The sequence below is a fragment of the Maniola jurtina genome, chromosome 11 (genome assembly GCF_905333055.1).
Source record: "Maniola jurtina chromosome 11, ilManJurt1.1, whole genome shotgun sequence".
Lineage (NCBI taxonomy): Eukaryota > Metazoa > Arthropoda > Insecta > Lepidoptera > Nymphalidae > Maniola > Maniola jurtina.
Window position 1 is genome coordinate 6,169,398 of NC_060039.1, and position 24,523 is coordinate 6,193,920.

General features: G+C 36.8%; 1 protein-coding gene across 1 annotated transcript; it reads right to left on the reverse strand.

Annotated features, from left to right (window-relative positions):
* Positions 1-2: 2 nt before the first annotated feature.
* On the reverse strand, positions 3-24,324 carry LOC123869621 (juvenile hormone acid O-methyltransferase). Its single transcript, XM_045912603.1, has 5 exons — positions 24,206-24,324; positions 4,012-4,597; positions 2,730-2,901; positions 1,498-1,606; positions 3-929 (listed from the first exon to the last, which is right to left on the reverse strand). Exons 2-5 carry the CDS (start codon positions 4,371-4,373, stop codon positions 754-756), a joined length of 819 nt encoding a protein of 272 aa, XP_045768559.1. The 5' UTR covers positions 4,374-4,597; positions 24,206-24,324; the 3' UTR covers positions 3-753.
* Between the last annotated feature and the right edge of the window lie 199 nt (positions 24,325-24,523).

Genomic DNA, 24,523 nt, shown 5'->3' on the forward strand with positions numbered 1-24,523 from the left:
TTTCAGTGGCTAGTGTCCCTCATATTATTTTTTGTGATACCCAGTGTCAGTCCCACATAATATTATGAGTGTAATTAATACAATTTTTTTTTTATATGTACACAAACCACACTACACACGCCCAAAAAGCAAGATCTATTTGGTGCAGTCGGGTACAAATGTGTTACCTATTTCAGATATAATCGAAGTCACAAATTTTATTTGTATAATAATATTAGGTATGACTACTACTACACAATAGGAGCTATTCCTATTAGGTACTTACTTATATTTTAAAACTTACAAACTTAATGTTGTACTTGCAGGTGTTTTAATATAAATGGAAATACGATGTTTGCTAATAATGCAAGCTTAGCCGGATGTTGATGATAGATCACATATTTTTACTGGTGCTATCTATTTTCAATATTCGAACTTAGAAATATACATTCACTTAAGTACACCACCTTTAACAATCTTCACTACAACTATCTATGCTTATAATAAATATACTTAGGGCAATAAAAGTTGCGATTGTTAACAGCTACAGTCAAGGTTGAGAAAAATAAGTAGTTTAAAATAAAACAAAACATATTTTGTTTAACAAAATATGTTTAAAACCATGCCATCCGTAGCTACAGTTGGTCTTTTTAAATAGATGATGGTGTTTTGCGATTCGATCTAGGACAGAGAAATTATTATCATGAAACCTAAAAGCATTCTGCATCCGGCTTACCTACTTGGTACGTTAGCAAGCATCATATTATGACAATATTACTTTTTGCCGAAGACAATGAGAAGGTTATAATTAGTTCTTATATTTACGTGATTGATGTTATTGTTAACGTGATCAATAAGCTGCATGTCTCGCACAATTTTTACGTAGTCCTCCAAAAAATCCTCTTGCAATTCTGCTGGTATTTTGAACGGATTAACTGCATTTACAGCCTCTGGGAATGTTATAATGATTGCTTTTAACTTTTGATTTCTTAACACTTTTCCCTACATTTAAGTTGAAGTAAAGTAGGTGGTTATCAACATTTTATTGTTTTCCACTACGGCGCGGCCGTACGGATTTGAATAAATGGCGTAGGCTACGACGTTCACATTTTCGTAGTACGCAGAGATTGCACCATCCATACTATTATCCAAAGTAATAATATAAATTCAAAAGTGTGTCTGTCTATCTGTCTGCTAGCTTTTCACGGCCCATCCATTCAACCGATTTTGACGAATGGTACAGAAATAGTTTGCATCCCAAGAATGGATTTAAAGGTTCTTTATCTAACTTAAATTAAAGAGTTCCTACGGAGTTTTTCCTAAATCGACGTGGATGAAGTCGTGGGTATCATCAATTAGGTACAGAAATAGCTTATATCCTGGAGACGGACACAGGATAGGTACCTTTATCCTGAAAAATCAAAGATTGTCTACGAAATTTAAAAAAACCTAAATCCTAAGACTAAAAACACAAAAATAAAGAAACTAGGTACCTATATATCTATAATTATGACTTACTTTTAAGAGCCTCTACGCTGGTGTAGATAAACGATTTCTGTGTGCATTTTACTTCAACGCTAGTAAAGCCAATAGTGGTCATCATCCTTTTGATTTCTTTCTCGGGGTCCTAGAACACAACAAAAGACTATCTAGTACGAGTTCATAATATCTTTAAATAAAATTCAAGTTTGTAGATCACCGGGAATGGTATATCATCATCATCAACATCAACCAATCACCGGCTCAGTACTGAGTACGGATAACTCTTGGGGAACATTATGAAGAACTCTCAAGTATGCAGGTTTCTCCACGATTTTTTCCTCCACTGTTAAAGCACCTAATACTTAATTGCTTAAAACGCACGTAGCTCGGAAAAATTCTGTAGTATTTCTGGGAAAAGAGAATCTTGACACATGGAGAGACGACAACAAACTGTCCTTGTAACCCTAAAACAGAAAAACCCGTCAAGTGCGAGTCGGACTCGCACACGAAGGGTTCCGTACCATATCGTACCTATAGTAGACCTACAAGAAAAAATTCTTTTAAATTATTATCTTTGTTATGTAACCACAAATTCACGGTTTTTGGATTTGCCCCTTTATTTGAGCTAAATAAGACATTGCTAGCTGCCAAATTTTAATAATTCTAGGTTAATGGGAAGGAGCCTTTGGTTTTGATTTCCTTTTATACGGAATACGGAACCCTAAAAATAAGTTTTCATGAGAAACCTTTCATTTTCGGATAGAAATACGATAGATGGACAAAAGGCACAGAGACCCAGAATAAAAATCTCCAAAATTATCCATTATTATAAATATCTAGGTACCTAAACATAGTTAAACTGCGATTATGACTATTGAAATTGATCAAACTCTGATTTGTTTTCAAATTCTGCTACTCTATTATCTGAGAATCATTGGCATGGCCCCCCTGGCGCCGTGGTAAGTGCTTTGGTCTTATTAGTGGGAGGTCCCGGGTTCGATTCCCGCTAGGGGTCCGGAATTTCTAAATTTCTGGTCTAGTCTGGTGGCCTTGCCGTAGCTAGTTACCACCCTATTGGCCAAGCCGTACCGCCAAGGGATTTAGCGTTCCGGTACGATGTCGTGTAGAAACCAAAGGAGTATGGATTTAATAAAGACTGCCACACCCCTTTCAGGTTAGCCCGCTTCCATCATCACTTACCATCAGGTGAGATTGCAGTCAAGGGCTAACTTGTATCTGAATTTAAAAAAAAACTGTTAATTTATTACCTGAGAGTCATGGTAGGGTGAAACGAATCGATCAACGTCTCTCAGCCAGTAGCTCCATCTGGCAGAGCGAGCCAGGATCCTGTACACGTCAAATACAGGCATGTGACCCAGGAATATCAGCAGGCAATCTCCCCCTTTCGCCAACAGCCTATGGATGTTGGTAAATGCGGTCCTGAAATTTAACCAAAGGATTTTGTAAGAAAAAACATAACATTGTACAAAAATCATTTTAATCATCATCAAACAACTACAAATAACAAGATAAAGTTCAATACTAAAACCCGCCTATGCTCAATAAATTAATTTTCTTTCCATTGGTTTTATACTTACTTATTATATTCATATTTGTGAACTTAGAATTTTCGCCTCTGTCATTTGACATCACACTCAAAGATGCAAAAATAAATAAATTAGAAACTCCCACTTTTTGGACCTAACATTCACCGTATTGATTTTATACATATAAATCATAAAATATAGCCTTGGTCACACGGACTATAATATTGAATCGATCGACACCTTATTCATCAAAATCGGCTCAATAGTTTAGGCGCTACGGTGGAACATAGGATACATAAAACTAACATAATAAAATGCTAAAATTGCTTTCCTTTTGGCTTTTCCGTAGTTGGGTAGTAAGAATAACTCAAAGTGCGTAGTTCTTCAAATTGTCAAACAAGAGAACCATACTTGTAAACAATCTTCAGGCAACTTGAAGGACGGATAAAACACGTGCTTGATTTATAATCGTGTGTGCAATAATAGCTAAGTACATACCTAGTACTTTAAAATACAAATTAATATTTATATTTCTATTGTTATTAACAAATAATTTTAGATTAAATTGTGTATTAATTATTTTATTGTTTAGTAAGTATATATAATAAAATAAAATTATCATCCTTTATTTCCCAAAACATACCTACGATAAAATATTATTAATATTATTTTAACATATTAGATACATTTTATTACTATGACATACAATATGACAGTATAAAAACGAATCCCTAATTTTTCCTTCTATACCTACAGATAGGTACTTGCTGTGCAAGTGTGACTCGTAATGAGCCGGTTTTATTTAAAAAAAAAATATTGTCTGTCTGTCTGTTTGTCCGGGCTAATCTTGAGGACGGCAGATCAACCAATTTAGACGAGACGTTCGCAGTCAGACCTCTAGGCAACTTATTATCCTGGTTCTTTCGTGATTTAAATAAAAGATCTAAATCCACGCCCATGGCGTCGCCGGCAAAAGGTTTTCATTAATAAGTTAGCTACTTACTCTTGATGTTTTATCCAATGAAGCGTGTAAAAAGAGAATGCGTGATCGAAGTTTTCCCTCATCTGGTCCGGCAAGTTTCCCTCAATGTCGAGCACCGCGAAGCTGGTCTGGTCAGTGGCATGGTGCTCGTTAGCGAACTGGACCATCCTCTCGCTTATATCACAGCCTACGAGTCTCTTGTATTTGTAAGGCAAAAACTTTTTCAGTATGCTACTCGTCACACTGCCATCTCCGCATCCTATGTCTATGACTGTATCACCATCGTTTTTCCATTTTATTTTCTTCGCATATTCTTCCAAGCACTGTAGAGCATCCCTTTTCTGCATAGTGTTACTTTTTTGGTACAATTCAGCATTGTGCATTTTCGTTTAATATAGTCGGTTGCTTAACTTTTTTTATGGGGTGATTTTTTAAAATTGAAACGGGTGCGCGTGCGCTAGGTCGCTCTGTTCGACGCGGTTTCGGCGGGCAGTCTCGCCAGGAGCGTGCTTCGTATGTATTTATATGTGCCACCGATGCACGACATCGTTGACTACTGTGGCAAAGATGGAAGAGGGTTCAGGTCTGGGCGAGAGACTTTCGAAACCTGAAAGTGAAGAGCGTATGAAAAATACACTAGTTATACAAAGCTTGTATCGTGCTGATGAGTCTGATGTTTCCTGGTTAATAACAGGTTTTGTATGTAGGATCTTTTTTCTTAAAGCAATTTGTTGTGGTAGGTAGGTTTACTTCTCTATATAGAAACAAGACGTAATGATTGTTGTATTCAATCAACAGCGCGGCGCTTTAAGATAAACTTGCAGCTCTACAAATTTTGAGTTTATGCCTCGTGCTACGCTATGAATGAGCTGAAAAATGCAGGGCCGTCTCAATGTAAGGTTATTAGGTCCTATATGAAATAGTTATATATATATCTATCCGTTATGCGTTGTTACCTGCTCTTACTTTTATAGTTAGGTATTTCAGAGAGAAATATTATTAGATAGAATATACCTATGCATCTACTTGTCACATAAGCATACCAGTTCTGTTAAATCTCTTAAAATTGCAAATCTTGTAGAGAAGGTATCATCATGTATTAGGTATCCTTCAGCCTACTCTTCGAATAGATAGGTAGGTATGCCTTACTTGACTTGGTGAATTTTCCATTAAGATTAAAATAAAATAAATATGCAATAGAAAATCTGAAGAATATTTACAAAGGTGAGCACTTTTATTTGACTTTTCCATTCTTTCTTGTCGCCATAGTGTGCGTCTTTATCACAAGTCATGTAACCAGTGCCGGCCCCAGCAATCTCGGCGCCCTAGGCGAATTACTGGACTGTCGCTCATTATGACGGAAATGTCGCAACAAATTATTCTATGATTTCTTATAAGTTTTTTTTTAAAACAAAGGCGAACGAATTTTACACAGGTTGACGGACATAATAATACTTATATTGGCGTTCATGAAAATTATATTTTTAACCCCCGACCCAAAAAGAGGGGTGTTTGACGTGTGTATCTGTCTGTGGCATCGTAGCGCCTAAACAAATGAACCGATTTTAATTTAGTTTCTTTTGTTTGAAAGGTGGCTTGATCGAGAGTGTTCTTAGCTATAATCGAAGAAAATCGGTACAGCCGTTTGAAAGTTATCTGCTCCTTTCTAGTTTTCTTATAGAAGTTTTTGTGTCGGGGTTTTTTAAATTTTGAGTTATTATAATTTTATATTGCTATGGGTCTCATAAGAAAGCTCAAAGTCATTCACCGGGCGATGTATGCTTGGAGTTTCTTTACGTGAATAAATCAGGAATGAGGAGTTCCGTAGGAGAAGTAGAGTAACCGATATACCTCATCAGGTGGTAAAGCTGAAGTGGCTATCGGTGGCAAGGCAATAGTTTGAAACACTATCTCGCCCGGGAAGCTGCATTGGAAAACTGACTAGGTGCACAGACTAGTCAGTTTTCCAACTCAGAAAGACAGTGCAAGACCGTGGGGCGTTGAAGTCCTTACAAGAGATTTATGTCTAGCTTTGGACGTCAATCGGTTGAGGCAATGATGATGATGATGATGATGATATTGATATGCGGCTACAAACCAAAGTGACGCGTGGGCTAACTGCCCAAACCAGCCAGTCAATTCGCGCTAACATACCTACTCGTAGCTTCGCCATGCCGCATCTCAAATACGACCGCCCTAGGCCATCGCCTAGTCCGCCTTTACGGACGGGCCGGCCCTGTACCTAGGTAGTTATCTGCAAGATCATTTTCCTCTCTACATACTTCTAATATTGTAACAATGTGACTAGCGTAATTCATACTTATCCGAAAATAGATCCTTTTTATCTGTACCTACGATCGACAACCTCAATGGATGAACTCTTTTGTATAGTAAAATACCTACGTGTAAATCTATAGCCTTGATCTCATCCAAATCCAACTTCTTTTACCTAAGCATTGCCAACGTTAGTTATTTTTATTTTTCATTACTTTAGTAATGTTTTGCCGTAGTCTATATACGTAGTACGTAGTACGTAGATATTAATGTAGCTTAGTCAAAAAACGTTTCTTTATTTTTGAATTTTAGCCATGTTAATCATGACTAATATTTATAAATTGTATGATAGTGTTTACATTTCAAGCAATTTCTAAATAATGTCGACTACTAGATGTGGCTACTAGATGGCATTAATAGTCACTTCAGTAAGGAATGAAAAAAAAAAAATGTAGGTATATCTCAAATTTCGGCACTGGCATCAAGTGAACCGTGTGGCCTAACGGTCTTTAGGCACTTCGGACGCGATACCCAGGGAGACGCAGGTGCAAATCCTGCCGGTTCTGCAATTTTTGATATGTATTTAAACATATATTTAGAAATGACTAATATTCCCCTCTCTCCTCCAACTAAGCGTAAAGCTTGTCCTAGGAACAATTCGAATTATTCGGAGTAGGAGGAGTACCTATTTTGGATATCTCATACCATCTATTAGGTACACCGTACAATAGGTAAGTAGGTACATCAGTCAATTCGAAAAAATAGCTAAAAAGACACCTTTATTACAGGACTGCCCAAAATAAGTTTATGCCCAAGAGTGTAATGTTTTCAGGGTCCGTTGTTTTCTTCCACCATAACTTCTAACAGTCGTGTTTTTAAATATTTTTGAGCTACATAGTATATTTTGTAACTATAGTATAAACCATACTGAATTCTATTTACAGAGTAGACAAATTAATTATGGTATATACGAATTACGTAAAGCCTACGTAAGCCGAGTAAAACTTACGTAAAGTTTTCCTACTTATATTTGTCATGTTCAGGAGGTACCTACCCTCAATTTTTAGGGTTCCGTACCTCAAAAGGAAAAACGGAACCCTTATACACTTTGTTATCTGTCTGTCTGTACGTCCGTCCGTCCGTCCGTCAGTCTTGCTGTCAAGAAAACCTATAGGGTATTTCCCGTTGACCTAGAATCACGAAATTTGGTAAGTAGGTGGGTCTTATAGCACAAGTAAAGGAATAAATCCGAAAACAGAGAATTTGTGTTTACATCACAAAAAAAAATTAAAATATGTTTACAAAAAAATTAATTTACTAAATCACATATAGATGGCACTGTTGTCATTCACTTGCTGTGGTGCACATAAAAATTTTAAAATATCTTGTACGATTGTACGAAACCCTTCGTATGCGAGTCCGACTCGCACTTGACCATTTTTCTTAAATATGTCTCAAAATTTAAATATGGCTACAGAGGTTTTCTAAACGATCTAACTTTCAAATTTATAGCTCAAATCTTATTTTTAAAATAGGTGTGACACACAGACAGATGGACAGATTGACTCGACAAAACTATAAGGCTTTTTGGTTTTACTGCTGAACCCTAATAAGATTAGTAATTATGCAATTCTAGCTACAAGATCTTGATTCATAATCAAGATCTTGTAGATGGATCCTGGGCACGCACGTATGCGTAACCCGGTGTGTTAGGGTTTTACGCACGTCACTACGCACATGTCACGTGTACGCAATTGGTGTGAATCGGGCTCTACAACAAAAAAATATGACAAATCCTTCAAAGCATTGCACTCCCTGCTGATAAATAAAAGCTTAAGGATACTCCACGGCGAGGCGCGCAAATACCAATAAATGACTTAAGAGTTGTGACATAAGTAAAGAAAAGAATCCAAAATTAGTTTAAAATTATTGTTAATTCAAATCCCGTGCTAACAATTTTATTATTGTTATTGGGCTACGTTCAGACAGTAATATTGTCCACATTTACCATACACGAGATTTTATCGAATCTAGACCAGTGACAGCAAAAATTTAAAACAGAGTCTATGCGGGAAAGTTCCGTGTTCGTGATATATTTTTTCCGTATACCGTCCGAAGTTTTCATCGAGGAGGCCGCATCTCGAAAAACTATTTTGCAGGGGCGTTTATATTCATGTTATATCGTTCATACGAACAAGCTAGTGTCTCATATTCGAGACTTGTGCGTGTGCACACATTAGGACTTGTGACGTAGCTGCAGCCGTATGTTAGGATCGTCGTCATCGATAGTTCGTCTTGTAAATGACTGTCTCGTATAATACGATAAAACCTTTTACGTGAAATAATTGAATAGAATAGGCGCCGTGTGAATGTAGCCTTATATTAGGTAAAATAGGCGATGGTAAGGTATGGAAGTGTTAGGGCACGAGTTCTACTTTTACTTGTCATGCCTGCGTGGAATGGCTGGTGGCAATTTTTTGATTCTGGGCCTAAAAATGCAACTAATCACGGTGAAAATATTTTAGCACTTAGACGTCTTTAAGACCTCAGGGGTATCCACGGCGAATGGAAGTTGGATCAAATATGTAGGTAACGATGAGAGGCATACATGGATCGCTTATTCTATTCACTGCGATAGAAGACTTCCTGGTCGAAGAAGAACATCGTGGCTCAAGAATCTACTATCAGTACGGAATCAGTTCTACAGTACGGAAAGAGTACCCGATCTCTTTTCCGCGCAGAAGCGTTCAAAGTGCAGATATCCCTAATGGTTGCCAACCTCCGATAGGAGACGGCACTTCAAAAAGATGAAGCTTCTTACTGCGGCTTACGGTCGTGATAGTGTGTCCCTGAGATCTGATACTTTGGAGGCCAACTTTGATCCCAGGGGACCAGCGTCTGCTCACTTTTCCACTGCATTCTGACATTTTTAGTATCAAGAATATATACAAAATTATAAATTGAAATAAAGTAAAATCCATACCTCACTTTCTTCTGCAGTCTGATAATAATCTGATTTGACTCGTGACATTGTGGCGTGCTACTGATTGCACTCAGTCAATTGGTTCTTCCAAAAGTATATTCGCAAATGAATCTTCTGTATCATGACCTTAGCTACACTGATTCACATGTACCCACCTCACGTTTGCATTCCATTGCGTATGCATTACGTTTTTTGGCTGACAGTTTTACATAACATTATTTACCTTATAACCTTCGAATTAGATATTATTTTCGTTTGGTGCTCGCTGTGCATTTGATTTGGACGTGGTTCGCAATTTTCGCCGTATCATTTGAAATTAATATCAATTGCATCCTTTGCAAGGCACGTTTTTGGTTATGATGTTCGCGATTTTTGGTTTGGTCCATGACAATTTCCAAACGTCTTAAGATGCAACTGTTCAATTTAGTCAATGCAGTTTAAAGTGCTGAGATTAAGGTGTAATTTTCTTTGGTTCTTGTGAAATGAAATTGTCGTGCTATTCACAAATGTTGAGCAGGACCAGGCGCATTCAATCTTCTTTGACCGTCTACCAAAAAGTCCATTGCCCTGGGTCTGCGTCGCTTTTCAACTTTTTTATTGCCTTTATTCGCGCCGTATCTACTCAGCTGGGTTAGGAGTCTTGACCTAGCCTAATGTGATTTGTATTGATCACACGACCGTCTTCGTATTCAATTAGATAACGATAACGGTGTCTCTTTATTTGCATATTATTATTATGTTTTCTGAGTCTACCTGCTTGTTTTTATTAGTTTACTGAATGGAGGTAGTACCTACGTACATGACATGTTACGTATGTTTAGTTGACGTTGTTTAGGACGTGGGTTCTTTTAATTGAAAATGTAACAGAGAAAATTGATAGCTGAAAGTTTGAAGGTGAAGTACAAAAGTTTGTTTTTAATTAAATAATTCTCATGAAAATGTACCACAACAAAGACGACCCGCATATCAAGTAGGTAGATACATAGTAATACCACCGTACCTGCACAATGCACATGCACTAAAAGTAATTATGTCTCTACCGTATGCACGTTTGTAACTGAAGTAATACACCTGTGTGCAAACAACAAGTTTTGGTAACGTGCAAGCTGTAATCTAAACTTGAAATTCAAGGACGAAGTTAAAAACCGGCAAAAAATTCAAGACGGTGCATCCATACGCCATATAATAATGCAAGTGCACTGTAGGTACATTTTAAATGAGCTGCTCTAAAAAGTTTTAATACTTTAAACTTTGATACTGCCTACTGTGAAAAATATTACTTATTTCAGTTTAATTTGAGCGTATTCTTATTTCTTACGTATTTCGTTGTAATTTTTAACCCCCGACCCAAAAAGAGGGGTGTTATAAGTTTGACGTGTGTATCTGTGTATCTGTCTGTGGCATCGTAGCTCCTAAACGAATGAACTGATTTAAATTTAGTTACTTATTGGTTGAAAGGTGGCTTGATCGAGAGTGTTCTTAGCTCTATAATCGAAGAAAATCGGTTTAGCCGTTTGAAAGTTCAGCTCTTTTCTAGTTTTCTTACAGAGGTTTTCTGTCGAGGTTTTTTTTTTAATTTTGAGTTATTATTTGTGATATTGTCATTTTTGGTTTTATGAAAGGATTTCGAAAATTTGGAACACTTAAGAAAATACTAGGCGCCATCAAAATAATATTATGCTTCATTTAAATGGCTAGGAAATTGTAATTATTATGTAATTTCCTATGTATGGTAGAGCTACGAAATGTCGTAGCTGAATAAAATTAAGACCAGAAAAAACAGGCTATAATTTAATTAAAGAACCCTTTCCACCACTAATGAATCAAAGTAAATAGTAAATAAAACTGCTCTGAAAAGACAATCAAAATGCAAAATAATAATGTCGCTCAAGTATCAAGATGGGTCAATGATTGTGTACTGCAGTCCGCAATGTCACCCCGTCCGAGTTCAATGCTCAAGATCAGGAGAAAGGGCTCGTATTTAGGGAATTTTATTGGTACCATATACTTTTTCGGATATCTGTGCATTTAAATTTAGCAACTTGCTTTTATTACGGCTTCCATCCGACAGACGCTATCTGTAATGGACGAGCCATTTTTTCATGTTAATAGCTACTATACCTACATATTCTAATAGGATGATATCCCATCAAAAATACATTTAACAAGCAAACTAACTTCTTGTCAGGACTGTTTGTTTTGATATTTAAAAAAAAGTTGAGATTGTGCCAAGCACTTGGTAAAAATTAATAGTGAACTTTGTGCTTAGATTAGTAAAAAAAAATTGTAGACCAAGATGATCCTAGACCATAAAAAGCCTTTGTAATGAAAGATTTTTTTTAAATATTCTGATACAAGTTAGCCCTTGACCTGATGGTTAGTGATGTATCAGTATGGATGCATACACAAACACTTTCTTCGAGAAGAACAAGTTTTACCAAAGTCTTTCAAAATATTTATTATCGTGTAACAATAAAATGTATTGCTTAACGTAGTACTGGTTCTGAAGATGTTAGGCAGGCATTTATTTAAATTAGGGATCTGTATGTCTTCTCAATAATACAAAACAAAGTCGCAATATCCGTACAATGGTACGTCAGTTTGTGGACTACTCGTGTGTCGTGACTACTGTGTCTTGACTATGCTGCTGGTTCGGAAAGAAAATTCTACTGAGAAGAGTAGGCTAGAAATTCAACAATTACTTAATCCTTTCAAAACGCAAAGAAAGGCTTAAATAACTTTTAGCAACTGTAATTTTTAAGTTAGGTAAGTGGTTCATTTCGGTTTGAAGCAATATAATTGCCTGAATATTCTTCAAAATGTTCTCAAAGATATGTGAAGTTCACCAAGTGCAGCGTGGTGTAGGTACTATGGCATAAGCCTAACCTTTCTCATTCTGGGAGTAGCATAGTTATTAGTCAGAAATAAAGGTGTCTGTCTGTCTGCTTGCTTTTCACGGCACATCACTTAATTGATTCTGACGTTTGGGACGTGGAAAAGGACATAGGAAAAGACTATTTTTCATCCCAGAAAATCCCATGAGATTTCAAAAACCCATCATCTACTCGATACAAAGAGAGCTCGTAACCTGGAGAAAGACAAAGGATACTTTTGTCCCGGAAAGTCAAAGAGTTCCCACGGAATTTTTAATCCATGCATCCAAATTTTTAACAGGGTTCCGTACTGTTCTATCTTAGTCAAAAGTTTGACCGCTTAACAAATGACCTTAGAACTTTGATGATGAAACCAAGGAGTGAAAGTTAGAAAAAGTCAATATCACGAAGTGGCCCGAGACGTATGAGAAGAACATTAATATTTCGGTATCATTGTACCATTATATATTATTACATTTTTAAGATGGAGAAAGTAACTGACCTTGCCCCTGCATCTCTAATCGTGCATTTTTAGATAAAAACACATCATGTTGTAACTTTTATTGCGGTAGTAACTTGTGGGAGTTTTAAGTGAAGCTGAGATTATCTTGTTTTAGTTAATGTATTTTGATAAAATCTATAAAAAATCGTTTTGAAAGTTTCTTTTATTCATAAGTTTGCTTTGATCGCCGTATTTTAATACTGCCTGCGAGATGCCAGTAACTCAGAAAAGGCATTCTCGAGAAAAGTGAAAATATGTACTATATATATTTTGATAGTCATGTTGTATGTATAGAGGCATAAAATAAAAATCAGATAGGAATAAACCTCGCTTAGCAAAAAGTCCATATAACTAGATATATATAATATAAATTAGGTTTAGGGCACTAACGTGAACTGTGGCGCTTAAGCCTTAATAGCTCGTTCACACAGGCTGCGTTAGCGTTGCGCGTAGACGTAGCGCGTACCATTGCGTTGTAAATTGTAATCTATGGAACTGTATTAAACATGGCACACCGCTTGCGTGAAGCGTGGCCGTATGCGTAACCCGGTGTGTTATTAGGGGTTTACGCGCGTCACTAGCTACGTGTCACGTGTACGCAATTTGTGTGAATCGGCCTTTAGTGTAACTTTTCCAGTTAATAATAACTGTGCGCAAATCTGTAATTTAGTAGAGGGAAATTCACGGAAAAATGTCGTGTTTTACAGCTCCATGATAGATTTGCGCATTGAAAAGTAACACTAGTGTCCCAGGGATATTTTTTATGAGCGAATTATTTATTTGCTCAGTTAGCAATAGTTTCGAACATGAGCCTAATTATGGAACTGTGAAAGTTTCGTGTTCATCCGTTCAGTGATTTTTGCCTACGTACCTACCTACCTACAGTAATACCAATAAATACCTACCTATTTTACTTTTCAATAATTTTCATTTTCAATCCATACTTATGTTATGAATGCGAACCTGTATCTGTTAGTCAGTCTCTTTGTTAACTTTTCACCGATTTATTAGCCTACATATTATTGGCGATGGACGTTGCTGCTTTTTGTTCCGGTAAATCCAAGAATTCCCTTGGATTAAAAAAAATTAAATCCACGCGGACGAAGTTACGGTTTTCGAATCCTGTTTTTTTTTTAATAATATATCTAATAGTATAGAAAGACTAAAAAATAGTATCTAGTTCGGTTTAATTTTGCTACCAAAAGTTTTGTTGTACATTCGTAAAAATGGTTACAATTCTTTTAACTCAAAATGATTGCAAAAATCGTACTTTTGTCCTCTCCCAACCTGTTATAGAGTGCATTGCCCCATGCATTACTACCCAAATTTTAAATTGGCATGTTTTCTTACTCATACTTACGTCATTTCCGTTTGTGTAAAAGAGTCGGAGAGACGAAATAAATTGTTTAGGCACCGTGCGTTTGTTAAAATTGCTCTCTTATTGCAATGGCAATGGTTCAGACATTAAGGCAGGTTATGTTTGAGGTCACCAAAGTTGTCGTAGGCTTAGATGTGACTGTGACGCTGCTCATGTAGATATTTTCAATTTTGCTCCTGATTCATCTGATATGGTATCAGTGATAATACTAACGGCTTTTATTTACTAGCTGGACCCACCCTATCTTTGATAAGGTGGAAAATTTAAATTTTTTTTAGGCTATGTTATAATTGTTAATAAATCTACGTTGGTATAAAATCTCAAGTTTCTAGACCCACATTTATATGGATGATAGATGGCTTTAATATTATGATAACGTATTTAGATAAAGGTAATATCTGCTTTAAAACCTATGCCCATATTCATCTATAAAAATATAGGTATCACCTTTTCAGTTTCTGATACTTAATTATGTATAAGTAAGTATACCTATCATATTTTTAAAAATAGGAAGTAAAGCGATTTTTAACATTGAGTTTTCCCCACCGAAAAGGATTATGAGAGCCATCTATACATTATTGTGTACATCTCTCAGGAACGCGATGGTTGGTCCTCATTTGGAGTACGGAGGCTTTCCCGGAGGTCCGGGCTCATCGGAGGTTCAGTGACATTACGCTAGAGGGCGCTGAAGTGAGAAAGAAAATTCTAAAATATATTTATTCTAAAAATAATAAAACATGGAAGGAAGTGCTTACTTAGTACATAGAAGGTACATAGATATTGGTACTTAATAAGTCTACGTAATGGACCTAATCTGGAGATAAAAGGGCTGGCTCATTATATTATTTTTGAACAAGTGTAAATTAAAAATTTATAACACCCCCGACAAGTGAAGGTTACAGTAACTAGAAAAGAGCTGATACCTTTCAAACGGCTGAACCGATTTTCTTGGATTATAGTTAAGAACACTCTAGATCAAGCCACTTTTCAAACAAAAATACTTAAATCGGTTCATTAGTTTAGGAGCTACGATGCCACAGACAGATACACGCATACACAGATACACACGTCAAACTTATAACACCCCTCTTTTTGGGTGGAGTGTTAAAAAGATCAGCGTAGATGTTCAGTGGGGAAACAGCCATTATTCTACGTGGACATAATAATTAGGTAAGATAGGTATATTATTTAGGAACACATAATAATTTGTTCAGTAAAAAGATTAGGCTAGCTAAGTATAAGTTTTACTATTTCAATAAAAATATAAATCAAATATTTTAATTTTATGTTTTCCACACTCGAAGGCCGTACCACATCGTCGTTTATTTTTTGCATGGCGGCGGCCATTTTGAATTTTTTATTATTTGTTCGTATGCAATAGAAATACACATTCTGTGAAAATTTCAACTCTCTAACAATAGGTAGGGACCGCATCGTAATAACGGTTCATGAGATACCTACAAGCCACTAACAGACGTCTAGATTCTAGACCGATGGATGGACAGACGGACGGAGAGTGGAGGCGTAGTAATAGCTGTGGTAATAGGGTCCCGTTGGCATTCTACAGATACGGAACCATAATAATGAAAGACTTTAACTGTTTATGTTTGTACACACATCACGCAATGAAGTTTTTCAGTTCAGTTTGATCTCTTTTCTTCATTCATTTTTGGCCTTGATCAAAATGTCCTATATGGTCACTAGGTAGACACAGACTCTGAGTTACAGTTTCACCGAAATCACCGAAGCCGAGAGCGTATGCTAGTTCGGTGAAAATGTAGTCCAATTTTGCGGTAAATCCAAAGCAAAATAAAACGTACTTACCCGAAATTAATATTTGTTCCAACGCCGTTCATTTCCACATACAAAGTATTTACCAACACAAGCACTTGGCCGTCACACAGAAAGAAAAGTATACAAAAATATACAAAAAGCTTTCCCAAGAATAAGCAGGACGGCGGATCTTATTTTTCTCGCGGACTTTTCAGTCGCTCCCGGGTAGAGTAGTGGTTGGGGGTCCCCACCACCCCCTGCAATAATACTGCGTCACTATTTTGCGCCATTACCTACACTCGCTTCCTATTCTATAAGTAGCGTGGTTTCTAGAACGTAACTGTACGAGTTGGATAAGAAATATTTAAATTATAGTATTTTTTGAACCTTTGGAACTTTTTATCTTGAAATGTCCACTGAAACAGCAAAGAGTGTAACGAATGAACCCCTCTTACCTCATTGGCTGCGCAGCGCATTTTGTTGCCAATAGAAAACTGAATATAACATTATATCGGGTGTCCTACCATATCTACGGCTTTTTTATGCTATAAAGCGTATCAACTAAGTGCTATCAAAAGAACAAATTAAGCCTCTACCTGCAGGCAGACATGAGAACATCACGTTAGATTTTATTTCGGCAATACTAAATGATGGGCGGTTATGTAGCTAAACTTCTCGACTTATAAAGGGTGACCTGGAGACTAGGACTTAGTCGTACTATACTGCTGTATGGTAGAATATGACGTATACCAAAAAGTATTTATAGATAATTAAGAGGTGTAAGTATTTATGAAATTGAATGGGTCCACGATTTTTTAATACGTAGCTAGGTCACTTTATCTCTAAATATCCTATTGGCTTTACAATTATATTTCCTCGTGTCCTGTCCTGTTGTTTAATCTACGTCTTACTATACCTAGATCTTTAGAACGTTCTAACGTAACGTAACGTAACGTAACGTAACGTAACGTAACGTAACGTAAGTAAACGTAAAAAAACGTAAAAACTAAATGGGCAGTTATAGCTTGAAGAAACGTTGGAATCCCAGGGTGCTATGAATGGCGTCCTTGCGCAGGAAAATGTGGGGAAATTCCTACTAGGTGGACAGATGATTTCAAGCGAGTTGCTACAGGCCATTGGACATATTGACGTGCTATGCAAGAGTCCTATGTTAGCTGTGGACAGTGACAGTTTTAGTATTTGTGAGTATAGAATGATATAAATTGTTGCGGATTATAATATACATTATACATACTTGGATTATATTAAAAACAAAAAAAATTATTACTGTTCGTAACACGTTACGTTCTACTTCCCCAGGATTCAAATACATAGCGCTATGTGGAGCACTCCTTTATACATAGTGCTGAATGTGAGACCGTTCCAACTTTTACATTGCTACCTCACTCACTATGTAGAATTTAGTCTTTCATATTAAAGTTGTTGCAATTAAGTATTATTTTTTTGAACAAAGTTTTATTAGAGAATTTATAATTTAGGAGAACTTTTTATTTTTGCATTAAGTAAGTACATTACGTTAAGGAAAATCGTACATGCGTTCATATTTTCGCGTTCGTATCTTGCGTGTTCAATTCTTGAAGGTAATATAATTTATTAGATAAGTACCAATAATTATATGACCTAGACATTTAAAGTTTTCCTTCATTACAATTGGACATTACTTCTCGTGTTCCTCAAGCGCTGCATATATGTATTTGAGATCAAGCACTTCTATAGAAGCCACACACCAGTGTTGCCAGTGGCAGATAGTCAATTGTAACATGAGACAGCTCAAAATGTAACATTTTCACGAGAAAAGTAACATTTCCTTATTTTATGGGAAAATTAAAGTAATAAGGTACACAGGTTAATATGGCACTTTATTATACAAAAATTTAAACAGTTTTCTGTCCCATTAGTTAAGCTCAAAAAGAATCGTAATAGTTAATTATTGTTGAATAAATTGACTGCTGATCCTGAAAAAGATAAACAAATCGATATGTAAAATAATAGTATACCAACGGACTTAGAAATGTCTTTCAATTGCTATAACTAACTTTGTTAATCAATTTATAATAAAAGTGTGAATTAAAAATTTATAACACCCCGGCAAGTGAAGGTTACAGTAACTAGAAAAGAGCTGATAACTTTCAAACGGCTGAACTGATTTTCTTGGATTATACCTAAGAACACTCTCGATCAAGCCACCTTTCAAACAAAAAAAAACTAAATTAAAATCGGTTCATTAGTTTAGGAGCTACGATGCCACAGACAGATACACAGATACAATTAAACTTATAACACTCTTCTTTGTGGGTCGGGGGTTAAAAAGATTAAAATCCTCTTATTTCGAGCGATCTGGCAACACTGGACTGTTTGACTTTGAGAGGCTATACGCAGTGATGAAAATTACCCGGGAATTTCAAATTCGTTTTGTTAACTTAACAATAATAGGTACTGTAGATATCTACTTACCTTGGTCTCAGCAAAGAGACCGATAGATTCGATAGTAAAAATCAAATTATAGGCTACTCCGGCCGGTATCTACTCAGCTCGCTCTCGTTCCTGTATAGAAAACCGAAGTTACCTACAACAATAATTAAGTAGTAAATAGCTACATGATTACTAATTCTCTAATTACTTATTTAGTTATAACTACATTATATACAACATTTACTTACCAAGTAGTGTTAGAAACACATACACAGTCGATAAGGATAACGAAAAAACCAATCGCTTTCGAGTTTTGACGAAATAAGATACATTTTATAAACATTTACTCTTTGGATACAATATCACTACCCTGCATCCATGCCTGCAACTAATAACTTTATCCAACCAAAGTTGAGTCACAGAGAAAATACAAACACTTTTCTAATCACAGAGTAATTACAAATAGACCAATAACTTAGAGAAAGTGAAATAAACTATCAAAACGAAAACTTTTTTGGATGCGTTCCGTTTCACGATTATTTTTAGTTTGCTGGGAAAAATTTAGATATTTTTATGAAGTCCCAAAAGTAACGTAAAGTAACATTTTGAGTCGTGTAACATGGAGGAAACATGAGGGGGTCAAAAGTAACGTAAAATGTTACAAAAGTAACATTCTGGCAACGCTGCCACACACCAAACTGGCAAAGCGTTTAGATGAGTCATAACTTTGTAAACTTTATGAATACAAACGTGTGTCTACTGTCGGCTAGCTTTTCATGGCCCATCCGTTTAACCGATTTTGACGAAGTTTGGTGCTTACAGATATAACTTAAATCCCGGTGACGAACATAGGTCTACTTTTTATCCCCGGAAACCAAAGAGTTCCCTTGGGATTTAAAAAAAAACTTAAATCTACTCGGACGAAGTCGCGGGTGTCATCTAGTCTATATAAAAAGAAAAATGACTCACTGACTGCCTCATTAGCGCCTAGGCAAAATCTTGGACTTCTAAAGCTGCAACTTTGCACAGGGCTTCTGTTTATAGTGTAGACAAGGTATTCCTTGTCCGGCCGGATAATAAGGCCGGATTTTTCATAATTCCCACGGAAGCGAAACCGCAGACCGTGGTTGCTATCATCTCATTATCATCATCAACCAATAGATTCCCATAGCTGGACATAGGTCTCTTGAATTTAGTGACTTCCACACGCCACTGACGCCAGGGTCTTGGCCGCCTGGATCTGGCCCTCCCCTGCGACTCGTTTGATATCGTTTGTCCGCCAAGTGCGCTTTCCGGTGCTAGTCGCTATTCTACCAGTAGAAGCTTGGGACCTCAACGCCTAACAGTCGATATAGTATGTAACAGAACTATTTGAAGTAATCATAACTTAATAAATGTGTGTAAATATCGTTTCGTTAATTTTCCATAGGTAAGTGGGTACCTGTATTTACGAGCTTGACAGACATTATGCGGTGAAAATGGCGATGTAAACGATAATTTAGCGAAACTATGCATCACCTGTACAACGAACGGCGCGGAACGCAAATTATTGACAATCGATACATGCATCGATGCTTTAATACGAGTCGGTTGTAGGTATCGCAATTCAATAAAAAATACAAAGCTTCAGATTCTATATTTTATTATAGGGTTCTATCAAGACCCGTTAAGGGAATCAAAGCCTATAGGGTACTTACTTCTCGTTGAACTAGCATAATGTAATTTGGCAGATAGCAATGTCTTATGGCCTAAGTACAGGGAAAAATCCGAAAACCGTGAATTTGCAGCTAGGTTCATCACAAATAAAAATTAAAAGTGTTATTTCTTGTACGATGGTAAGGAACATTTAGTGTGCGATCTGACTCGACTTGATCAGTTTTTTTTATTTAGCAATCATCAAGCTAAAGCTTGTCTATTTTGAAAGTAAATTGCGGTGGTGGGGCGCGTCATTTCAAAATAGACAAGCTCTACGTGTGTATGAGCTTTCATTTCTATTTTCCATAGGTACCTACTTATATCTTAATTCTATAAAATGCATGAAGTGAGTGAAAATCTAAAGGGGAATGCCCACCAGTGGACACAAAAATACTGAAGGGACTGTGTATCAGACAAAAAGCTGATGCTGTCATTTATTATGCTGTATAATGTAGAGTTTAACATATCCCTATTGTTTACTTAATGTAAATTGTGTAGTGTGTGCTTACTCAAAATATTCATGACACATTATGAGCGTAGAATATTATTAGAACGTTGTTACACAGCGTTCTAATACATATTATAAATAACTGATTCAGGAATTCAATTAACAGCGGGGGAATATTTACAAAACAATATGGAAACAACTGGCGGCTGTATAAAAGCATAAACAAGTGGAAAACAATGTTAAGCTTTAATAAAACTCCATGAATAGTTATGTATAGGAAATGCAACTATCCTGGTCTGAGGACACCTAAGCATACCGTTGCAGATATAGGCTTGGAGACACAAAGTATTTACCACTGAACGAGTTCTGAAACAATCTAAAATAAGTGTACATTATACACTGCGTAAATGTTTGTACTCTTTCGTGCTGGATTGTTGCGAAGGGGCAATGGAAAGGTGGTGGATTGGAGTATTCGTTTGGTGGTAGTTGATAGGTGAATCTCGTTTGGGGTGGGTGTGAGGCGACAGTCCTTTGATTCCGGCGAGATTAAACGTGCGGCAGACGGTGGCGCCTCTATCGATTGTTGTTGTAATTACAACGCTATCCTCGCCCAGTCGCAAATGAAATTGTTCGGGACACAGCCTGCCATGAACGCTCGGATGTTATTGCAGTTGTCTAGCATATATTTGTACCGTATGCCTTCGATGATACGTTTAGGTATTTCGTTGTATGCTAACGCGGTTCATAATATAATTAAACGGTTGAGGTGATCTACGGTATTGAGCGGAATGCGTTAGATGTTGTCGTATTATGAGTAAGCTTCTATATTAATAATACTTCTGTTGTGGCGTAGGTATATTAGGTATGTAAGCTGTAAGCTAGAGTACCTAAGTGTAACCTCTGTACCCATCAAAAATCGCTTAAATTGTTGGGCCGTGAAAAGCTAGCAGACAGTATGTCTGTCTGTCTGTTAGCTTTTTCCATCCGATCCTTTAAATCAATTTAAACGAAATTTGGTAGTTACCTACAGATAGTTTGCAAAATCGAAGAGTTCTTCTGGGATTTAAAATTCAGGTGGAATCGCGGGTATCATCTAACTTGATATAAAACATCTGGCATGACCAGATCATTTTGTTACTTAAATACCCAAGTACCTACCTAAATAAAAAGTAAAGCCTTAAACCTGTTGGTGCTCAGTTTTGACGACTGCGCAGTAAGAATAGAGCGGCCACAAATCCACATTCGAATACGAAATACGAATGAAAACCGAGAGAGGAATCCAATAAAACATTCGTAGCCCCAAACGTAGATACGTTTACGTGACGTAGCCGCCTACTGCCCACGCATGCGCTCCACACTCGCACAGAACAAACCGACAATGCCAATTTCAATTGTAGAAAAAAATAACCAATTCGAAATGGAGAAGGCTTCGCGGCGACCAATAGGAACGCTTACAGTCGTCATGCCGACTGTGTAGGCGGGGCGAATGATATCTAGCATTGGAATGTGCGTTGTATTTGTTTTGCTGGATGCGAAGGCTTTATTGCTCGGCATTTGAGCCTCTTTCCCCTTGAGGGAGGCAGCGGCGGAAACCTCGAATCGGTTTTGGGATGAGACTTTCACATTATGTACCAACTCCTTTGCAGCCTACGACGTCGCAGTGGTACATTTACAGATGGAATCCATTAAAAACCTACGCCCGGCAACATCCATACAAAAGGGTGAAATAATACAGCTGTAGGTACCTAGGTACAGTAGGTGTATTATTTCAAATATGTACAATCATTTTCAATTAATTCGAAGAAAATGAATATCTTTGGTAGTTCTGAGACAAGTGTAATAAAAATAAGCTATCGAAAGCAATAATAGGTGTCTTCCCATTTATATATAACAGTGGGTATTGATTTTTCGATAGGGAAAAAACGAAGGCAACGATCTATGCAGATCTGGAGTGCTCTCGGCACATCAGATGGCACCGGCGGGGCAGCCTCCGCAGACAATCGAACGGTGGGGGGCACCCCCCACTGGAGGTCGGGGAACGGCAAAGACTAGAGTCGGCATAACAGATAGGTATCTCAGCTGCATTCTATATACTTACATTAATTAATACTATCCTACCTATAAGACTGTAAATAAGCTGATGTAAGCAACAAAGAGAAAGTTATGTTGGGAGTTTCTCTTCGTGATCAAATCGAAATGAAGAGATACGTAGGAGAACCAGAGTAAGTAATTGACATAGCTCAATGGGTTGCGATACTGAAGTGGCAATGGGTAGAGCACATAGTTTGAAAAACCGATAGACCGCACCGGAAAGCGCAGCGTTGAAAGACCCGCCCACCAGATGGACAGACTACATCAAATGAGTTGCAGGGAGCCACTAGATTCAGTTGGTGCAAAACCGTGACGTCTGGAACTCCCTACAAGAGACCTATGTCCTGCAGTGATCCTCTATCGGTTATCTAATCATGATGATAATGATTCAGAATGATCGACAAACTCGCTCTGAAAGTGTCATACCAAAATCACATCTGCGGCCTTTATCTTTGGCAATATCGACCCGTCGGCGACTTCCCATTCTCGAAGTAAAACACGGCGGGAAGGAAACCGCGGGATAAACCCCACCGCCCCCTCCCGATCTTTACGTTTCAGGAATAAATATTTCAGAGCGTGTGCTTCGGAAGTTAAAGCTATGTATCGCCTAGCGGTAACAATCCGAGAATGCGCAGTGAACCCACTTTTATGTTAGTTGATGGCGGTAGGTACTTACCTCGCTTCAGTTTGTTGACTAAATTATAAAGATTGATAGTTTTTCTTGATAAAACTACAAGCTCACTACCTAGTACTAGATATTTGATATTAAAAAATAAGTTGAATTAAAGGAAAGGTAAAAAGAATAGGTACCTACTTAGTATAGCTTAAACTTTATTTGTGGTCCAGAAAAAGTTTGATGTACCTACAATTAAAATTTACTGTCATCATAGTCACCCCTAGACAAAATCAAATTAGATAGCAAAATAAACTCGTATCAATCTGGGTCGAGTATTAAAATAAAAATATTGTGGCCGACTAATATTGTTAAAACCTACCTAAGTTGTACCTGAGTAAACAGAAGCTCATATCATATTACAAGATTTACTGTAATACGATCTACCATTGTTTATTCGATTTATAGTTAATCTATTGACTTGCTATTTGTGGGAAACACTAACATAACTTTCTTAAGCGTCACCTACTTTTAATAAGTGGATTACGTATAAGTAATTTTCTTTTTAAATGTTTTTGACAGAAAATTTTTCATATTGTTTCGTGCGGCTACCCAAGGCTGCATCTACGAGTACCTATACGAATAACAATACCTACTGATATCCGTAAAACTAGAACGTAGAATTACAGTGGGTAGGTACAGCTATTTGTCATACAAATAGTTTACGTAAAGCTTTCACATTAAAACTCAAAGGCTTACTCATTTACATAATAGGTAATTATCAGCTTCATTTATTAATAAATGAAAAATATCTTAATAGGTATATATCAGTATTAACAAGTGTAAATTAAAAATTTATAACACCCCCGACAAGTGAAGGTTACAGTAACTAGAAAAGAGCTGATAACTTTCAAACGGCTGAACCGATTTTCTTGGATTATATAGCTAAGAACACCCTCGATCAAGCCACATTTCAAACAAAAAAAAAAACTAAATTAAAATTGGTTCATTGGTTTAGGAGCTACGATACCACAGACAGATAAACAGATACACACGTCAAACTTATAATACCCCTCTTTTTGGGTCGGGGGTTAAAAATGTCTTGCAATAATATAAAGCTGAAACAAGTAAACAAAAAAATTTAAGACTCACGTGATATTTCCAATTAAAACGATCCATACATTAATAAAATTAATGTATGGATTAATGAAACAGCACTATTACTGTGTACATACAATAACAAGCAGATCACAAATTCAAGGAGCAAGTCCACTATAATGAGAATATTGATCACGGCGAATCGTGAGTAAGTGAATTAGTACTTCAGTGAATTACGTTTATAGTAGTGTATGCAAATACGCAACCAATCTGATTACGTTAGAATACAATGCCAGCTTGCCAATTAGTGACGGTCGTGTCGAAGAATTACTACGTTTGTAAATTAACGTAGCAACTTTTTACTGCATGCCA